General features: G+C 38.1%; 1 protein-coding gene across 2 annotated transcripts in view; it reads left to right on the forward strand.

The window, feature by feature from the left end:
* Positions 1 to 3,317: 3,317 nt before the first annotated feature.
* LOC116971042 (sodium/potassium/calcium exchanger 2-like) overlaps positions 3,318 to 22,705 on the forward strand; it is a 57,382-nt gene continuing 37,994 nt past the window's right edge. Inside the window, exons 1-2 of one of the 2 annotated variants that reach the window (XM_033017841.1) lie at positions 3,318 to 3,422; positions 15,096 to 15,146. In XM_033017841.1, coding sequence (XP_032873732.1) covers positions 3,368 to 3,422; positions 15,096 to 15,146 — 106 coding nt within the window. In that variant the 5' untranslated portion in view covers positions 3,318 to 3,367. The remainder of the gene's footprint in view (positions 3,423 to 15,095; positions 15,147 to 22,705) is intronic. The other variant, XM_033017843.1, reaches the window with a different exon arrangement.

Raw genomic sequence — 22,705 nt, forward strand, 5'->3', positions numbered from 1 at the left:
AATTCCCTTTTCAAAAGATTGCAATTAAGTCAGTCAAGCAGTACATCCATATATTGAAATAACTCACCCGAAAATGAAATATTTTCTCACATTGCTTTAGCCTGATTACCATTATCTCTGATAGACCCACTTTTTTTCCCCATTAAAGATGTTTATTTATCAAGAACCCTTTACAATTTTGATCATGTACCAGTTCTCCAAGGAATCATTTCTTAACCGAATTGTTCTTCTAAACTGCTCTGAAGACATTTTTATCCTTGCTAAAGTTTGTGAAGAAATAAACACAATTTACCTGCTGCCGCCACTTGCACTTTTCTCAATGCAAATGTTAACAATGCCAATGATTCCATGTGCTTTGTTCATAGACTTGACAACTATTCCTGCATCCTCTTTCAAAACCCACAATTTAGTTTTTATGGGCTTTTATATATGTAGCTGTAGGACGTATGCTTGAAGTAGGCATGATATGGATGCATGCACAGTACTGTTGAAGATAGTGGAAGTAAATAGTTTGCTTGTATTTGAGGTCTTATCCAGTTTGCCAAGTAATTTAATCTCACGCATTAGATGCAGTTAGCAGAAGAAACTGCACGTTCATTACAAATTATCAACAAGGGTATAGAGTATGGACCTCACGTAGAGGGGAATAGACTAAAAATCCCGCCAATGATCTGAAAGCATTGGTGACCACAGGTTCAGATTGAAGCAACTGAGCCTAATATCAATTAACTTGAAGTGAATGCCTGCATGAGATGTGGGAATGGCGCTGCCTCTGATACTTTGGGGAATGCACTTCCTCCATGATTATTGTGGAGAAAATTTGCAGACGCAGTATAGCCATGTCGTTGGGATTAGAGACTGCTCCATGGATCCAGCAGTATAGTAATTGCATTAATGATAGTGATTCAATGAATGTCAGAGGGTGCTGCCATTGACGAGCACAGTGTCAAATACATTATGTTTACTCAGATTCAAGTGAATAACATTGGCAGTTTTTATATATGATTAGGAGCATGAACCTTCAGACATACATAAGACACAGGGAACTTCAAACCAACATAGCAGAAATTGCTGTTGAATAAGATGATGCTAAGTCCCCAATGCCAGGGAGCAAATCTTCAGAACGGTGCTTTGAGATGTACAATATGTTAACAAATATGTTAACAATTCTCCCAAGGCCATGAAGAGCAAAAAATGTTTCACTGAGTGAGACGGTGCGAAAGATACGGAATCACTTTACTCCAAACCTCCCAAATTGTCGAGAGCTGCAAAATGGGGAACATACAAAAATTTGCGGTATGCGATGTTTCACATTTCAGAGAAGAATCTGGAATCAGTCAATTATGGTCAGGAGAAAAATAGCTGCATGAGCATCACATACATTTATAAAGAAAATGAAAAACCTTGCTCATAGAAACATAGAAACATAGAAAATAGGTGCAGGATGAGGCCATTCAGTCCTTCGAGCCAGCACCGCCATTCATTGTGATCATGGCTAATCGTCCCAAATCAATAACCGTGCCTGCCTTCTCCCCATATCCCTTGATTCCACTAGCCCCTAGAGCTCTATCTAACTCTTTCTTAAATCCATCCAGTGATTTGGCCTCCACTGCCCTCCGTGGCAGGGAATTCCACAAATTCACAACTCTCTGGGTGAAAGCCAAGACAAAAGCATGCAAGTATTTCATCAATTCCTATGGGGCAAGCATTTATCTTGGGTCTCAGACCATAGCCATTATTAGCAATTCCTGGTTCAGAGTTGACAATACTCACCATGGCAACCTCAAGATTCCAAACTAGACCATCCATCCCAGTACGACTATATGATCAAACAGAGAACTTCAAGGCAGCATGGAATTGAGGACATGCTTTCAAGGTTGCCAGATGCAAATTCAGGCACTGTGAAATCATGATGTTCACACTGAAAATTGCAGGTGATTTTCCAGTTATACCATTAGAAATGGCAAACAAACATGCTGTTCTGATGTGTACAATTAAAAAAAATTGAGGAGCTGGAATGAACCAGGCAAATGTCCAGTTGAAAACATCTAAATCAGCTAAATCATTTTACTGATGTTATGAACAGGCAAAACCTGCCATTCCAATGGTTTTAAGCTGACAAATTATGGAAGAACTTCTCCGTTAATATTCTGGTGGTGTGAGCATTTACTGAGCTACATTTGTTGGAAGTACTCACCAAGCTGACTAAACTAACAAGGGCACTGTTGTGGAGTTGGAAATAACTGCTGATATATTTTCAAAGATTGTATGTTGAACATTGTGAGAAAAGGATTGATAGTATAGCACTAGTAGATGACTATTCAAAATGGTTCAAAGTGAAATATGTTTGGGATATTGTCGAAGAATTGATAACCACTTTCTCATTTCATGGCTTCTCTCTACATTTATTCATTCGGTCACTGCAGATATCTAGAATATTCTGCCCGTAAAAATTGTTAATATATTTCAGAATAGATAATGGTCCTAATTTATAATGATTTGTTTGTAACATTTTGGCCAAATATCACAAGTGAATGAATTGGTAGGAAGGATAAATCTGTGTGTGTCTGAAGAAGATGCCCTTTCACAAATCTGCACACAGTTTCTGAAGTGTGCTAATTATATATATACATTGAGTCTTCAACTATCATTAAGATCAAAGACCCCTTAATGTTAGCTCCCTTTAAAAGGTGGACGGAAATCAAGGTAGAAAACACTGTCAATTAGGAAACTATTGAACCTTTTTTCTTTTAAATGCTTGTAGCAATTGCTTCCTAATACTTCCTTAACACTTTCCTTACAACTGATGTTCTCCAGATATTTACTTGGAATGAAACCTTCTATCAAGTTATATGTTAAATAATACAGCTTCTTGGAATATGATATTGTATTGAATGAAGAAGTCATGGTGTAAAGTAGCCAATCGAAGTAGATAGCTGGCCACTTTAATCTGTTCACGGTGACACATTCCAGCCTAGTTCACATGATAATTAAATCTACCTGCAGTAGAAACTAAAAAATGTAAACTCACTAATTTCACTGCTGCCTTCTCCAGGGGTGTGTGTTTTCAAACTGTGCTAGCAGAGTTTAATGGAATTTACGCAGCAAATTGTAGATAATGTGTGGTTCCATAAATAAGTATATAAACTAGGAATTAAATGATTAAGACATACTGGCCCTAAAATATACTAACAACTATCTAGGATATTCAACATTTTTATTTTGTTATATTTAACATTTACAGGTACCAAATACTTCCAAAATACCAAAGAAAAAAGGGAGATGGTGCTTATTAATCTTTGTTATTTTTCAGCCCAAGCCACGTCTGCAGCGGGGAGGGAGCTCGGCTTCCCTGCACAACACCCTCATGAGAAACAGCATCTTTCAGCTAATGATCAACACTCTGGATCCGCTGGCTGAAGGTAATGATCAACACCCTGGATCCACGGGGATGTGACAGTGTACATAAATAATTATCCCTACTAGAGTTTGCATTCTTACAAACTGTTTTCAACAGTTACCTTGTATACACTCACTTTTCTTAATCTATTCCTGCATGATGTGAAATTATACCAAAGCATTAATGAGCATGAATTATGGAGTAAATGCTGCTACATCTTCCCCTTGTTCAAAATATTGTTTGATGGAAAATTGTAGGTATTGATGTTTCAAAGCTTTTTGGCATATTAATACTTCCTGGACAGCTTTACAAAATGAATGCGAATGACTTGCAACCCATCTGGAAATGTTTTAGGCTTAACCCATTTTCTTTTGTATTTAAAGTGTTTATGCACTTTTGGGCAAGCGACTATAGTAAATAAACGCATATTGAATTTTCTCCTGTATATGGATTGGTCTTCTTAAAAGGCTAATATTATCTGTGTTCCAATAATAGACCAACTTGCATTTACTTTCAAGAAGGATTACTTGAACTCTTCAGAGATGAAGATTTTTCCACAGTTTTATGGTTGCTTTGAACAACAAGCTGGTAGGAGTAGGGTCATGTTTCCTTGTTGCAATTGTAACATCCAATGTTGAAAAGGTTTAAATCTGTTTTTTATTCAAGAGCTTCCTGCAATCTCCAGCCTGTTCAATTAGACCTTGTTTTTATGGCAGCCAGCTATTTTAGATTTTCTTTAAAACATTAAATCTCACAGAGAAATACAAAAAAGATTCAAATTTGATGGGTAAGTTTGGGGAAGGTACTCAAAGCCTGTGTCTATTCTAATGTTGCAATTTCTTGAATTATCTTTATAAAAGCAATGCGAATGAGAGTGTTTCCAAAAATGTTGCTTTAATTGGCCAAGTGTTGCTTTTAGGTCATTATTGTGAATGTTATTGTCCTGGAGGCAAATGGTGATGATGATGTTTTGACTTTATTTGTGCTCAGTACTGAGCAAATATTGGTTAGAATAGCCTTTATTGTGGTCAATGTCTCTGTACCAATCCAAACATGTTCAGTAATCCCAGCAGTACAAAGGTATTTGTATTATACCATTGTGGTATTTATATTTCTTACAAGGGCCCTCATATTTTTATCAAATTATACTACTTAGTAGAAGCAAATCGTGAGGTAAATTTGTGCCACCATCACGAACCCATCTGAAAATACATTCCAGTGAATAGTTTAAACGTTTAGCTGGTATGAAGGAGCAAAGGTTTCACTCACTCCATTAACTTGAACTAGAACCCAGTTTTTACCAGTTAGCGGTATAAATAATTGTGCTAACTAATTCTGCTTCCAAACAGGATCATAAATTGAGGTTATAAAAGTTCCAAGTTAAAACTATTGTTAGAGGTGACTTGGATCAGTACCAAGTAAATTCCTAATTGATTTAATTGATTTATGGACAGTTAAGAGGAAACAGTTCACTTCCCTGGTTTACTCAAACCTGAAAAATGTAGTTTATAACAATTTATTTGAAAGAAAATAAAAAATAGTTATAAGTTTCTAGCTGATAGCCAGTCACAAGAAAGATAATTACGCGTGGGAAAAATCTGAATGTTTCTTGAAGGGCGAGGGGTAACTTTAGCTGTTCTCGCTGAGCAAGATAGTGGCAAATTTGAGTTGACTTCATGGGTGCAAAATAGGTGGCCAACCCTTAATCATGTCTAACCTAGCTATATTAGAAGCTCCAAATATAACAATCGTATGTAATGTTTTCATCCTTCAAGGAAATGTAATACATAGATATACTCTGCATTGAAAATGTCTTGGGAGAAACAGTTTGTGAATGAGTCTATAGATTAGATAAAGAAACGTTTATAGATACTATGAAATGTAAGATGATATTTATGGAGAACATTTAACAGACACTTGGAAATAATGTACACCAAAATTATCTTAGTTTTCCTATGTTCCTTAAAATACTGTTGATGATATAACATTTGTTTCCATTTGTTGCTTTCATGAAAAAGCAATACAACTATTCAAAGCAAATGAAAGCAAGATGGCATATCCTGTAGACTATATGCCAATGATACAAGCTACCTAAGTTATTATTTTCAAACTTCTGAGAAGGGGTACACAGATGGATTCATGCAATACAATGGAATATCAGAATGATTCTTCAGACAAGGTCGCTTGTTGTCAGTAAAAGCGGCAATCTGCTGACTGAAGGCATGAAATGAATTTGCAGAATCATTTTAACACTATTTAAAAAATTGGGAAGAACAATTTGTTGCAACCGAAAAGGCCTACAGAAGAAGAATCAGTTCAGAAGATGATCCTCGCACCTGCTTGAACCACACCTCAGCTAGTTTCATCTGAATTTATCACAGTTACAGATGAAGTTGGAGGATATTAGTTGGAAATAGGTGAGTACAAAATTATGAGTTTAATCTGAAAAATTCTATTTAACATTTAATACACTTTATCTAAAATTAATAATCACTAGACATGTGTACTCTATGCAAGTTATGTATATTTTTCTAATTTAAAACTTGTTTTATCCAGTAAAGTGCATCATAGTTAGCCAACAATTTAATAACAGAAATATTATAAATACAGTACCTTGGTTTAATTGATTTGTAGTGCTGTGTCCAATATGTAAGCTGACATTTTGACACTGTAAAATCCTTTTCATGCAGATTTGAGCTATCCATCAGGCATGGGATATGTCTCTCCACTGGCAAATCAGGATAATTGCAGGGAAGAACAGTTTCAGCCTCATGAGGATAACTAGGATCATTGGCGATCAGTTTTAGAGAGTTATCCCCATCAGAAATTGGGAACATTCACTGCTTTTGACGCTTTCCATTTTAAAATCCTGATACTAGGAACAAATATTCCTTCAGTGAGAATTCACTGTTTTGATGTGAAAAACAATAACTAAGCAATTAACTATTAACTAAGCAATCTTAAAACACCCCAACTTGATTGACCCAAAGAAGAATGTCATGAATTCGAAGGCTAACATCAAAAGCAATTTGAAATAGGGGGGAAAAAAATCAGAATAATTCAGAAAAAATGATCAAAAAGTGAGTGAGTGTACCAAATTTTAATAAGAAATTCTTGGGTTCATTGAATTTGGTGAACTATAACCTGCGAACAAATAAGACTTAAAGGTGATCAACAATTAAAGTAAACCAGGGTTGTCACCATTTCCAGCACCATTCATTTTGTTACGCAGATAAATTCTATGGAGGATCCTAGTTTCTAATAGCAGTTGCTTCTCATCTTCTTCACTCAAAGGCCTTGTGGGACTCTGGGGTGGTAAGTCAGTTCTATAGCATGGATAGTTGCAATCACAGCAAAATCACCTAGTCAGAAAAGCCCTTGCATCTCCTCTCACTTTACCCAAACTGTGGCAGAAGCTCCATCTCCACAAGACACCGGGCGAGTTACAACATCAACGTGTGAGCAGCTTCAAAAAAATACAGATCCAGAGAATATGAAAAAATAACTTGTTTCAATGTTTTTTGCAAATTTCATGACATAATAAAACATCCTTCTGGTGTAGTCAAGCTTAAACTCAAAACAAAAGTGATTGCCAGAGGAAGAAATAAAAGAGTAGCTGGTTGGAGATTATTGTGAATATTTTATCAATACTCAAGACATATGATTTGTGTTTTTTACCTTTGAGTATCATGTAACATCGATGATAGTCAGTCCAATGTCCCTACATTGGAGTACAGATGACTTCGAAACCCCATTGAAAGAGTAAAGATTTATTGAGACAAACTGAACCGTCCTGTTTGGCCTCTCAAGTGAACAAAAAAGAACCGTGGGTATATCTGGAAGTGCAAAAGAGATATCCACAATATCCTGGCTAACATCTATTCCTTTTCCAACATCATATCATTAAAACAAGAGATCATTCTGACATGAACCTAATGCGTGAAAAATGTATTCTGCACTTCATTGGCTTTCAGGTCTTTGGAAATTCTGAAGGAAAAGTGAAAGATGCTATGTCAATGTGGGGAGATATGAAAGTATGCCTTTGCTGTCCAACACAGTGCACAGGTGAAAAGGTGGCTGTCATAGTCAGTACAAATGGGTTAAATCAGCAACGTTAACAATACAACTGTACACCCTACATGCACGTGTATTTGTAACACAAAAATGAATTTTGATGAAAGCTACTATTTGTAAACATTTGCAAGCAGTGACTTAATTATAACATTGGGCCAAAGTTGTGAATGAGACTCATAAATGCAAGACATTAATTACTCCAGCATAATTAAGTACTTATAGTTATGGGCTATTTAATTAATTTAGCCCTGTTATCTCACTCTCAGATGGTTACGTTCTATTTGTTTCCGAGTCAATTTTCCTGAAACTAACTAATGACGCCACAAAAATTTCTATAATTATTTAATGAATACCTATGTTGTGTACAACACAACATGCCGTAAAAATGTGGTACGTTTACTTAGTATTCTGAATCATGTCTAAAATGACTGTATTAGTGGATCTGTTTTGGAGTATTTTTCCATACCGTGGATAATTGAGGATTTTAAAAAAACAACTGAAGAAAAAATTGTCAATTTTTGTATTATATATTGACAAGCAGGAATTCCAAATCTGATGTTTAACATATGTAATCTACTCAGTTATATCTCTGAGTAATTTAAATGCATTCCCCATGCATGGATTACAAATTACTCAGTTTTGCTTTTACATTTATTAATGTAAGTGCTAAAAATGCTGTAACATGAAATATTAATAGATGCACATTTGATTGTAGTAAAATGCCTGATTCAGTAATTTAGAATGTGAAGAAGCCCAGTTCTAGCTGCCACTTCTGGTTTGTGCAGATTTATCTGATCTTACCACAGGAATAATATTAGCCTTTCAGCACATATTGGTTCTTATATGGATCAGGCTCAATGTACATTTCTGCTCCATTTAGCATCCCTCCTACTCACCCACCCTATCCAACCTTGCACTTTTGATTCACATCAAAAAGTCCCTGTCTTTTCAACCAGGGACTACTTTAGAAAAAACAGACTGTAATACTGACTGGCTATCAGGAGGGAAAATCATGAACAAATTAAAAGCTATCTACTATTGAATCTGGAGGTCAGTGCAGGCAACCCATGCCTTCAGGTTTCCCATCTGAAAGTTGTCTCTTAAAGTACCCTCACATTCTCTGATGCTCCATCGAAAGCATCCTATCTGGATGCACCGCAGGTTGTGGCAACCGCTTTGACCAAGATCTCCAAAAAATTGCAGAGATTTGTGAACGCAACCCAGTACATCACACAAACTCGCTTCTCCCAACCCATTAGCTCCATCTATACTTCACACTGTCTTGGGAAAGTAGCCAACAGAATCAAGGACCACACTCACCCAGATCATTCCCTCTTCTACCCTCACCCATTGGGCAGAAGCTTAAAAAAAAACCTGAAACTAGATTCAAATCCAGAACCACCACAATTCAAAAGCAGCATCTTACCCACTATTGCCAGAATCTTGAATGGGCCTCTCATATGCTAAACATTAATTCCTGATCTCCCAATCGACTTCGAGTGGCTCTTAAACTTTTTTTTAAATCGGCATTTTTTGTTATTGTACACTGCACTCTTCTGTTTCTCTTTTTCCTTACTTGATATATTCATGTATGATATGGTTTGCCTGGATGGTACATAAAACATTTTTCATTCTATTTCAATTAATGTGACAATAATAAACCCAAGACCAATATTTGAGTTATTGCACCATATTGTCTGAGCTGAATTGACACCTAAATGTGGTAGTGCATTCAATATGTTTTGGCAAATGCCACAGTGAATAAGCATTTTCAGAGAAAAAAGTAGGACATTTTAAAATAAGAAAAGGTGCCATCCCATTTCCTCCAATTTTATTAAAATTCTATTTCAAACGTAATATTTAACATGCATAATGCATTATCATGATTCAATATCAATCGTTGCTTTGTACTCCATTACATTGACATTTACAAGAATTACTTAATTTAGATTATGTTCTTGAATGGTTGTAACAGCTGTTTTTTTACTTTATGTACAAATTAATTTCCCTAATCTGCTGATTAGCATTAATTAGAATATGAAGATAATGCCTTATTCTTTCTGTTATAGTGACTATCAAACAGATTTTACTCTAAACAATGCACAAATTTTTAACTTTATTAAGCCAAGATGAAGGCATCAAATTACTTTGAAAATGTTAACAAACAAGTTAGGATTTGTTTTCCATTTCCAAATGGAAATCTTTTGCAGCATCATTTCTAACACATGTAGCTCTGACCAAAATATATTAAACTCAGGTTAGAAGGCTGTTCCAGATGTAAACAAACATTTAAAGCATAATTGTCTAGTGCAGGGTTAACAAGGAAGCCAGTAAATGGCTTTGAAAAGGGACAACTGCACAGTAACAGATATCACTGGATGGTAAATGAGGAATAATAATAATAATAAATAATAAACTTTATTACGGACTCAAGGTCCAGACAAGGGCAAAATTACATTAAAAAAGCATTGCATCAAATATCATAAATACATATAAAATCTTGGTATATCACTTATAAAAACATCATAATTTATATATTTTTTATACACAATACTTAAGTTAAAAATCCAGATTAAAAGATGGGATTCGTAGCGTGTAGTGCTAACCCTTATGTTTGTCAAGGCCACAATAAGCACATTTTTAGAGTCATTTATCCTGCAAATGAATTTATACATGTGGTGTCTTAGGATAGCTTCTAAAGTACTGACTCCTGCAGCCACCAACATATTACTGGCACTACACCATCTAGGTTGCCTTAGCAGTGTTCTCATGGCATCGTTATATGCCACCTTTAGTCTCTGCATACTTGTCTTTAAATAGTTCGACCACAGGTGCGCAGTGTAGAGTGGTGTGCAGTATGCTCTAAATAGCGACATCTTCACCACATCTGCACACGCACCAAATTTACGCAAGAGAATATTCGCCTGTACATACAGCATGCGTCGTTGCCTATAAATATCCTCATCATCTGTCATTTGTTCTGTAATAATATGCCCTAGATATTTTATCTTATTACAGACACTAAGATTGTTGTCAGACAATTTAAAATCAGGATATTTTAGGCATTTATCCTCTTTGGTTCTACAGATCATAACAGCACTCTTACTAGCATTATATTTAATGTCATGTTCCACACCATACACAGAACATATAGTAAGGAGCTGCTGGAGACCAGCGCTAGATGGACTAAAGACCACAAGATCATCTGCATACATAATATGGTTCACTAAAATATTATCAATCACGCACCCAGTGTTACAGGCTTTCAATTGTTTAGATAGATCATCAATATATAGATTACAAAGGACTGGAGACAAAATTCCCCCTTGTCTAACACCATTGCTAACCCCAAATGGGGCTGAGACCCTATTGCCCCATTTTATTTGCATAGTCTGGTGGGCATACCAGTAAGCCAGAATTCTAACAATGTATTCAGGCATCCCTCTTTGACTCATTTTACCAAACAGCTTTCTGTGATTAACACGGTCAAAGGCTTTAGAAGCATCAATAAAGCACATTAGGATTGAAGAGTTTTTGCCTCTATATTTGTTTACAATGTCCTTTAGAGCATATATGCATAAGTCAGTGCCATGTTTAGCTTTAAAGTCAAACTGGTTATCTGTGGAGTTAACAAACTCATTTATTCTATCCAGCAGAACTCTTTCTAAAACTTTTGACAATATGCTGGCTAAAGCTATGGGCCTGTAATTATTTAGACTGCCTACTTTACCAGCTTTGTCCTTAATGACTGGCACTAACAGAACAGACAACATTGATTCTGGTAACAAGCCATGAATCATAAAGCCAGTAAAATAAATAGCTAGGAGAGGAGCTATCCTCATACTCGCATACTTAAGATGTTCAGCAGAGATATGATCCAAGCCACTTGCTTTGTTGTTGGACAGCTTGTTCATGGCATGATACACCTCATGTGACATAATCACCATCGAGTCATTACTCTCAATATTGTCCACCCTATACAAGTCACCTTGGACACAGTCGAATAAAGTGCTATAATGCTGTCGCCATAACTCCGCGATATTAGCTGTTCCGGAGATTCCAACTACAGTACATGGTAGAGATGTTTTGCAACTGCTAAGAGCTCTCACTTCCTTCCAAATATCTGTAGCATTGTTACTTAGCAGCTTCTTAGCCATGGAATCAGCCCTCATAGCTTACTCATTTTTACAGATGAAGCGAACAGCATACTTATACCTTGCATTAGTGAGCTTCTTGTGCTCAAACACAGGCCCCTGTCTGGGTCTACCTGCCATAGCCCATGATTGGTGGCTTCACGGGCTTCAGTATGATACTCAGCTACATACTTATTCCAGCCAGGTCTGATGTTATGTGTCTTATTTTGATGCTTGCAGTAGGGCTTACTGCCTACATATAAGGCGCTTACTATATCATTATACATGGAGCAGATATCTCTCCTATGCTTCATATCTTTACAATTAACATTACTACATATTATTGCATTTTTAGGTAGATGAATATTGCTTAAGGATTCATCTGTCTGGGCATAATAGGCTAGGATGTCTTCCTTTGTAAGCGCTGACCAGTCCAGTTTTTCTGTATTAAAGCTATTTCTATCTCTGGATACCACAGGAATGTGTTCAACATTTATTGTCATAGCAACAGGTATATGATCAGTCATTGCTGCCCCGTACAGAATGCTCATACACCCCAATGAGGCATGTGCATCAGCTGTACTAATACAGTGGTCCAGCCATGATGTAGTGTGCCAGGCCTCACTAATATAAGTATAGCTATCTGTAGGTAAAAGCACTTTGCTTGACAATATTAAATTATTATCTTGACAGAACTGAGCCATATGATTGGCAAATAATGAGTTCCTATCTGAGATATCTGCATTCATATCCCCAATGACATATACACTACAATAATTATTGTTTTGAATGAAAGAATAGATGAAAGCAAGTCTATTTAAATATTCATCCTCATTCTGATGGCATTCATAGGGTGTATATACATTCAGGATAACAAATTCCTTGTCGTTGTGAGTAAAGTGTATGGCAATGCACCAGTCAACATCAAGCCGAATCACATTTACTGATGAGTCAAGCTTCTTGTTCCATAGAATAGCCACACCACCTGGTATCCTACCTCTGACTATTCCCATGCCAAGGTCAGTGTAGACTCCCCAGCCCCATGAAAGTTGTCATTGAGAGAATTGAGTTTGTCCAAGTCTTGCTTCGCTAAGAATGTCTCTTGCATACATAGTATGTCACAGTTCTCCAGGAGGTTGTCAACAACTGAGCGGCGAGCTTTATCCCCTGCGCTCTGGCCCAAACGCAGGCCACGACAATTGTACGATAGTACTCGAATGTTCATTTAGCGAGACTAGTGAATGCCCCTAGCACCAGCAGGTATACTCATTCCCCCCGCGGCAGGCGCGGTGCTTGATCCGATGACTCCAACCCTGCGCGGCTCATAATACTTGCTGAAGTGTGTAGACCAGAAAGGATGAACGTATCATTAAATTCATCAGTCAATACAACTCTTCCCTTCAAAAGCTTTAGTCAGTCACAGTCCTCCTCCCCAGTCAATCTATTTTGGCTTATGTAAATATTCCATCACAGTGCATTATTTAAACTATTAAATTCCACTATAAAATTCCATAAGACTGCCAGTTCCTTGTGGGAATTGCATTTCTTCCTCCCAAAGGCAATCTATAGGATTCATTGGTAGACAAAAATGCTGGGGAAACTCAGTGGGTGAGCCAGCATCTATGGAGTTCATTATTTTCATAGGATTCATTGTTTTCTAAACATTGGGCAATAAATCACAATGTAGTGTTAAACCAATTTGAATTCTAACATTTTCATGAACTTCAATCATGGTGATTTAATCCTTGCGTCTCGTTAAATACCATTTTAATGATTGATTACTTATGAAACTTTCTCAAATTGTTGCAAAGTTGGAGTCTTGGAAGATGCTGTTCCATTTTCTTTTCCGACCCTGCACAATTTAAAAGCAAAATGTAGAATCTAAATGCCTTTTTATTTTATGTAGCAAGATCTAATCTGGTTTGACAGCCCCTTTTCTACGTAAACATGCGAGAAACAATTACAAAATAAAATGGCTAAATTCATGAGTTAAAATAACTCACTATCATATGTTGACAAAAAGCCTATAAAATTAAAAGTGCAAACAGTTATTTTTGCTAAGCCAATTCTGCCACAAATTATTTTCATCAATCTTTTGGGCGGTCACGGTGGCGCAGTGGTAGAGTTGCTGCCTTACGGTGAATGCAGCACCGGAGACCCGGGTTCGATCCCGTCTACGGAAGCTGGCTGTACAGAGTTTGTACGTTCTCCCCGTGACCTGCGTGGGTTTTCTCCGAGATCTTCGGTTTCCTCCCACACTCCAAAGACGTACAGGTTTGTAAGTTAATTGGCTTGGTAAATTTAAAAATTGTCCATTGTGGGTGTAGGATAGTGTTAATGTGCGGGGATCGCTGGTCGGCGTGGGCCGAAGGGCCTGTTTCCGTGCTGTATCTCTAAACTAAACTAAACTAAACTAAACTAAACTAAACTAAACTTAAAGTAGTTAATGCTTTTATCCTGGACTGGTTTTAATATTAGAATAATCCAATTTGGAGTGAAAGCATCGGCTAACTAAAACAAGTTAAAACCATAAATCCTGGAAATGGATTGGCATTTTGTACGTATGCATTTTTGCAAGGTATTGGCTTTAACAGTGAACCAAAAAATAAACTCAGGCAATTACATAAAATGTAGACAATTTTATTTAATTGAGATTGTTATGCAATGTTTTGAATGTGTGTCTTAGTACTTTGTACTACCTTGTGTGAAAAAAAATCATTATCTTCGTTGTTAATGGCAAGACATAAAATTCCAAACGTTTAATTGTAGAAAACAACTGGAAATGGTGAGACCTGTTTTCCATGATACAAATAAGAAGGAAATAAATGGTTCATCCAATCTATAAGAAAGACAGAACTTCCAACATTATTTTTTTTTCTGTGGCTGATTTTTCATTAATGCTTGGTTCACTGCCAAATCTAGGAACTCTGTGTGATGAATGTAAACCGTTCAGTTTATTAAATAGGGGGTTTGAGTTCGGAGAGGTTTGATTTCACTTTTTTATATAACTTAATTGTCTACAGAATCTTATAACATATAATTTGATTAGCATAAAAGTCTCCAAAAATAAGGTGCTTTAAAATCATTCACTGGAATGGACTAACTATAGTTCTTTTGGAAGGCTGGCCCTGGGGAATTACCACTGAGAAAAGACAAAAATCAGCATATTATAGGGAATCGTTGGATATCATTTTCTGCCAGCTACAGAAGTTTATGCACAATGATTAAATTGTGCCCTTTCAACAGTGTGAAATGTGCTTTTGTTTAAGATGTTCATCTGCTTTCCTAATTTGAATATTGATGAATCTGTTGCAGCAATATTCTAAATTTCATATTTTACCATTCACTGCTGAACTTCAATCCCCTGGTGGCCTGATATTTAAAGCACATGTGTGTGCCACCTGAAAATGCATTCTGCTGCTTCCTGATTTTTTAATCTCTTTTTTTGCATTTTGCTCATTTGTCTTTTTTTTACTGTGATGTTGTAGAACTTGGAGCATATGGAAAACTAAAATATTATGACTCAATGACAGAAGAAGGTAAGAACTTCATCTCTCTCTGTTACATTATCTGTATAGTCATGATCATATACATTCTTTATTACAATAAAAATATAATTATAATAATGTTTTGTCTCATTATTTCATCTAACATTTTTCCTGATCGTCACTACATCTTTATGTATACGTTGTTTTGTTTGTTTTTGTGCTGTTGAACATTGTACTGATATAGAAAATGTAAATGCGATGATGGTAAAAAATATTTTTATACAAAATTGAACTGGTGTTCTTGTTTAAAAGTATTTCAATCACTTTGTTTGCCTCACTTCTTCCGTGTTTTCAAGTGAACTCCATTTTTCAATAAAAAAGATAACCTCTACCTTTCTACCTCTGCGATTAGGTAATTTTCCAGCAAGAGTGGGTGTGAAAGTGAGTGTGAGAATGTGTATATGTGAGTGTGTATGTGTGTACGCGGGTGTGAGTGCAAATGTGTCTATGTGGGCGTGAAGGCATATCCAGGCGTATATTCATCCGTGCATGTATGTGTTTGTGAGGTTGGGCTCTACAATGTCATATTTCTCACCTGTAACCAAATTAGTTGCGGGTAAACTAAAAGCAACGTTTGGCTTTTTGATAATGCTGATTTGCCATTTGTATTTCATTAACTGATTAGATTCGATTGCAGTTTCGTTTGATTCCATTTGATCCTCATCTATGAAGAGATCTGCCACATCTGTGTGTTATATATTGCATTCTTCAGTAAGATGAAAGTGTTCTGTATTAACTGGCTGTCAAGGTCCAATCCACAGAGAGCTTAATGCAATTCTAAGAAACATTTGCTCCTAATTTGGTACTAGCTGATTTCAAATTAGCAGTCTTGCTCGTAGGGTTTGAAAACTGATGGTTTGGGACATAACGAAGCTTCTGCATGGTAAATGGAAACCATTAGTGATGAGCCCTAGTCAGAAATTAATATATTAATGTTTAATCAAGGGACACATTACACTGCCTTGAGGGGTGTAGTATATTATGAATGAATGTTATACATAGAAAATCTATTTTCATAAGCATTAATATGACAAATTTGGTACTTGCAGGATAAGAAAAGAATAGTTTGTATTTGACAGGATTTGGTCTCCTAATTTGAGGAAGGACATCCTTGTGATTGAGGCAGTGCAGCGTAGGTTTACGAGATTGATCCCTGGGATGGCGGGACTGTCATATGAGGAAAGATTGAAAAGACTAGGCTTGTATTCACTGGAGTTTAGAAGGATGAGGGGGATCTTATAGAAACATATACAATTATAAAAGGACTGGACAAGCTAGATGCAGGAAAAATGTTCCCAATGTTGAGCGAGTCCAAAACCAAGGGTCACAGTCTTAGAATAAAGGGGAGGTCATTTAAGACTGAGGTGAGAAAAACCCTTTTCACCCAGAGAGTTGTGAATTTATGGAATTCCCTGCCACAGAGGGCAGTGGAGGCCAAATCACTGGATGGATTTAAGAGAGAGTTAGATAGAGCTCTAGGGGCTAGTGGAGTTAAGGGATATGGGGAGAAGGCAGGCACGGGTTATTCATTGGGGACGATCAGCCATGATCACAATGAATGGCAGTGCTGGCTCGAAGGGCCGAATGGCCTCCTCCTACACCTATTTTCTATGTTTCTATGTTTCTATTCTATGTGTACAATTACAATATTTGTGCGTACTAATTTTAATGAGTAGACCATGCATTTTGCATGGATTTCCTGTTTAACTGTGATGACATGAATTAACATTTTTCTATTTAATTGTCAGTTGGTCTTTCTGTTTAGGTGTTCTTATAGTAAAATCTTCCACATTTTGATTCAAAATTGGCAATTGTGTTATTCATATCCATTCTGTAGTGATGTGTTTGGCGACTTTTATGTTCGTCAACAACTATTTCTACATGAATCCATTGACTTTTCAAAAACTGATGAGGGAAGACCCAATTTACATCAGACTTTTAACTTCAGGTGTACATTGCAATGTGCTGCCCATTTCATGCTGCTTTTCAGTTCATCGAGTTTCCTGTTCATAAACTGAAGTATTTAGAAGATGTGGTTCCAAAATAATCTCTTTTGTTCAAGCAAGCTGCTTTGAAAACACTTGAGGCAAATTTATTGTACAAGACCTAAGTGACTGCACAAGTGTAAATACATTCACATATTGTTTCTTGCCATATGCTTAGTAATATTTAATGTACACTGCAGATAACTTAATACTTACTTTATTAGTTGTATTGAAATTAAGGATACTTTGAGTAATTCCCTTGATGTCACTCAAGTTACCTTTTGTTTACTCCGCTAATATACAGTCAATTTGTGCAGAAATAAGCAACAAGACTAGGCAATATCAATACCTAATAATACCAAATGTTCATTGCTTTTCAACTGCTAAATTGACTACCTGAATACTTTAACAATTTAATTGCATAGTCAGCCTTGCTGGTAGTGGTAGACGTGGAGTTATATCCTGATAACTTGTTAAATCCCACGAACTAATTGATTTTCCACATTGTAATTTCCTTCCTTGTCCATAGATAAGGTTTGTGGTACAGTAAACGTTTAATTTTGTCCAGTCCAGCTTTCTTGTAGCACCTAGGCAAGGATTGTTATAATATAGAAAATGATTTAGTCTGTGACATTTGTCATGTTATTTCGATATAATTGTATGAATATAAACTGCTGATGGTGGAAACTGAACCCACCGACTCCCATGGCTCTCTGAACTACACTTCTTCCCACCCTGCTTCCTGTAAGGACTCTATCCCCGACTCCCAATTCCTCTGTCTATGCCACATCTGCACCCAGGATGAGGTGTTCCAAACCAGGGCATCTGAGATAGACAATAGACAATAGACAATAGGTGCAGGCCATTCAGCCCTTCGAGCCAGCACCGCCATTCAATGTGATCATGGTTGATCATCCCCAATCAGTACCCCGTTCCTGCCTTTTCTCCTATATCCCCTGACCACTATCTTTAAGAGCCCTATCAAGCTCTCTCTTGAATGCATCCAGAGAACTTGCCTCCACCGCCCTCTGAGGCAAAGAATTCCACACACTCACAACTCTCTGTGAGAAAAAGTGTTTCCTCGTCTCCGTTCTAAATGGCTTACCCCTTATTCTTAAACTGTGGCCCCTGGTTCTGGACTCCCCCAACATCGGGAACATGTTTCCTGCCTCCAGCGTGTCCAAACCCTTAACAATCTTATATGTTTCAATAAGATCCTCTCTCATCCTTCTAAACTCCAGAGTGTACAAGCCCAGCTGCTTCATTCTCTTTCTTGTCCTCATTCATTAGCGAACGGGGGGTTCCCCTCTTGGACTATAGATCTCACCAAGGTCTCCTCTATATCCCGTAGCTCTGATCACACTCCCCATCCCCCTCACTTGTAACAAGGACAGTCACCCTTGTCCACAACTTCCACCCTACCAGCCGTCACATACAACATATAATCCTCTGACATTTTCACCACCTCGAACGGGATACCACCACTGGCCACATCTTCCCATCTTCTTCCCTTCCATTACCTCCGTAACTCCCTGGTCAATTTGTCCCTTCCAACCCAAACCCCCCATCCCCTGGTACCTTTCCTTGCAACTGCAGGAAATGCTACACTTGTCGCTTTACCTCCCCCCTCGACTCTACCCAAGGACCCAAGCAGTCTTTCCAGGTGAGGCAGAGGTTCACCTGCACCAACTCCAACCTCATCTATTGCATCCACTGTTCCAGCTGTCAACTGCTCTACATCGGTGAGACCAAGCGTAGGTTTGGCGTTCGCTTCGGCCAACACCTTCGCTCAGTTCGCAATAACCAACCTGATCTCCTGGTGGCTCAGCACTTCAACTCTCCCTCCCATTCCAAATCTGACCTTTCTGTCCTGGGCCTCCTCCATGGCCAGAGTGAGTCCCACCGCAAATTGGAGGAGCAGCACCTCATATTTCGCTTGGGTAGTTTACACCCCAGCGGTATGAACATTGACCTCCAATTTCAGGTAGTCCTTGCTTTCTCCTTCCCTCCCTTCCCCTTCCCAGCTCTCCCACAGCCTACTGTCTCTGCCTTTTCCTTTCTTGTTCCCGCCCCCCACCCACATCAGTCTGAAGAAGGGTCTGGACCCGAAACGTCGCCTATTCCTTTGCTCCTTAGATTCTGCCTCACCCGCTGAGTTTCTCCAACATTTTTGTCTACCTACAACAAAATTGAAATTCATTTCCACTCGCAACCCATTAGAAATTAAACTTTAATCATTTCCGTGGGTTAATTTTGATGTTAGAACCACAATCAAATCCATCTGCTGAATTGATAGCATACAGTTATCAAAAAGATGAAAGAGGACATGTGTTGCTCTCACGGGTTCTCATGCCCTGCTGAGTAGAAACCATCCTTTACTCATGCTGATCCCCAGTAGCCCCTCAATACCCATCTCGCTGATGCCTATCATCATCACATTATGAAGATCTGCTGCTGGCAATAGTTCCCTGGTGGACCTCATTTGCTGTGAGCACTGCAGACATCTAAAGGTCTTCAGACCTGCCATGGAGCCAGTTCGCAACACTTCCTGCCCCCTGCCAACTTGCTTAGGTCATCCCAATTTCAGGAAGGGCTCTCCAGTGGATGTTAACTCCTTAATTAACATATTCAACATGTTGCTTAAACGTTCAGCCTGACAAATATATTACTTGAACATTCAGCCTTGCAAATTTAGAGGAGAACTAAAGCTGGCATGGTCTGGGTGGACGTTTCCCTCTATTTAATTAGTAAGTTTTAACATTCAGTTAAAGGGCAAATGCTCACCAATTTCTTCTGCTTCCCATTCCTGCTTAGTTTTTCCGTTATTCCCCATAATCCGGACTGCAAAACTGAGTACTAGCACTGTACCTTTTCTTGTTTTGCATTTGGTACTAAATAGTTGTTGTTTCGCAGCTGTCAAAAATGGGTACTGTAGTAGAGGTGCTGTCTTTTAGTTTCTTTCTTTGCAGAACATTCACGGTTGCCTACTTTCAAGAGAGAGCTAGATAGGGCTCTTAAAGATAACGGAGTCAGGGGATATGGGGAGAAGGCAGGAACGGGGTACTGATTGGGGATGATCAGCCATGATCACATTGAATGGCGTTGCTGGCTCGAAGGGCTGAATGGCCTACTCCTGCATCTATTGTCAATTGTCTATTGTCTACTGAATGGCCATCTGTCTCATTTAACATCAATAGTGCCTTAGCATTTTGCAGCATAGTTGTTCAGAGGTCAGTGCTTTTGTTTGTGGCATGCGTCCAGTTCTTCCATGGTGCACTGCAGAGGAAACACTGAAGGGTGGTTTGGAGAGAGCGTCCTGCAGCCCAGCTGTTATTCACATGCTTGAAACTTCCAGCTTTCTTGGTTCTGCCAAGCCCAGAGAAATGCAGCAGACTCTCCCAAGTCTCTGCATTCGACAATGGTTCCAGCATCCAGTCCATTAAGACATGAAGCAGTGGTGTGGGACAATGCAGGAACATAGTGGCTACACTGCTGGACCAGCTGTCAGAGTTCTGAATGATTGTTTCAGAAATGTAATTTCAAATTCCATCATGAGGAGGACAAGATTCAAGGATGTGGTCAAAATTTCCTTGGAACAAAAATGTTACATCCCCACTGGTTTTAGGAAACCCATGGCTCAGAACCACTCAAAGTATTGAAGGAGCATTCTGGGTGGTATTGAAATCCCCAAGTCCATGCATTGGGAGCATACAGAAGCCATACATAAATGGAAGAAGGAGCACACAACCTAACAAACTACCCAACCATCCCGCCACCATAAGGACACCTGTGTGGAAAGATTTGCACAGTCGCTTCAGAATCCATAAAGCCTGAGCAAAATAAGACATAGTCAATCTCAATGGATGACCCAGGAAGCACCTTGATCACACTGCAGGAAGAAAAATATGTGTCCTTCTCACTTTTTTCAGTATTGAAAGGTGTTTAAGAAATGGGAAGGCAATGTCTTGCTGGCATTTCTGGGCTGAATCCACTTGTTGCAAAAGGAATTGAGAGTCTGTTGAGGAACCACTCGGAGAAAGAACAACTACGTACGGTGAAGTGAAATTAAAGTGCTGCTGCACTGTGTCTCCAACACAAGAGGTTTTTTAAGGCAACAGTGCATGATTTTGTGATTGATGCAATTGACAAACTAGCATGTCATTTTGCCATCTACTTTGTACCCCAAGGAATAACAAATTTTAGAGGCTGGTAAATTTCCACTCATGGGTGAATCAGATGTCACTCCTGCACGTTTTTATTTAAATCCTTCAGTCATTCAGCACTCACTTTGATGGTGGCAGTCTGTTACATGCCTTGTTAATTGCTGAGTGTAAATAGAAGATAGACACAAAATGCTGGAGTAACTCAGCGGGATAGGCAGCATCCCTGGAGAGAAGGAATGGGTGGCGTTTCAGGTCGAGACCTATCTTCAGACTCAGAGTGTAAATAGAACTTGGATTTTCTTGAGTTATTTCAACGTATTCCCTGAACCTTTCAAATGTTGTAATTTTTTTCTACCAGATTATGGTTGGTTTATTGTGGCAACGTTTGCAATTCCTTTAGTTTCTTTCAAGTATTTTCCACAGCCTTCAGTTTGTGATTTATATTTTCCGTCTTTAGTTATGAGTGTTCCACAGGCAGCCATAGACTGTCCACAAAGTGAATAGTTGAGTGATGGTTTCTGCTTTGGCTCTGAAGATATTCCTGGAACATATGTTTAAAAATGATCAGCAATTGAAAACTTGATAAACTACAGGTACGTACGGAATATAGACACAAAGTGCTGGAGTAACTCAACGGGTCAGGCAGCATCTCTAAAGAAAAAGGATGGTTGACGTTTTGGGTCGAGACCCTTCTTAACTATAATAACTAACTATAATTCGTAACTATCATAAACAATGTACAGTTCTGGTCACCTTATTAAACAAAAGACATGTTTGTACTGGAGGTTGCACAGATGTACAAGAATGTTGCCAGGGTGGTAAAAGCATAGTTAGGAAGAAACGATTTAATACATTATGATTGTTCTCATTGGAAAAGAGACAGCTGAGGGAGAAGGTAATTGAGGTGAATAAAATAAAAATAATTTGTATCCCTTAGCAGAGCAACAAGTGACAGTGAGCATTGATTTAAAATTAATTGATAGAATTTTATCGAAGGGTAGCAATGATCAGGCAGGGATTCGCTACATGAATGGTTGATAGAAGCAGAAACCCACAGCAAATTTACTTGGATGTGTTCCTGAAGAGCCATGACCTGGAAATGGTCACTAGGTGGAGTAGTTCTTTATTGACCACCGCATGCTTGTTAGAGATCTCCTGTGCCATAAAAGCTCAAATATCTGCTGTAATATTAGTCTCCTCAAAGCAGCAAGTAAAGGAATCTTTCATTCCATTTGTAAGGGAAGTACCAAAAGACACCAAACACACGGATCTGAAAAAGAGCGCAGCAATGAGAGGAAAAGACAAAGTCAACTCCCTGCTATTCCTACTGACTCACCTAGTGCCTGAAGGAGGGTCTCAACCTGAAATGTCATCCATTCATTCTATCCAGAGATGCTGCTGC

The sequence above is a fragment of the Amblyraja radiata genome, chromosome 3 (genome assembly GCF_010909765.2).
Source record: "Amblyraja radiata isolate CabotCenter1 chromosome 3, sAmbRad1.1.pri, whole genome shotgun sequence".
Lineage (NCBI taxonomy): Eukaryota > Metazoa > Chordata > Chondrichthyes > Rajiformes > Rajidae > Amblyraja > Amblyraja radiata.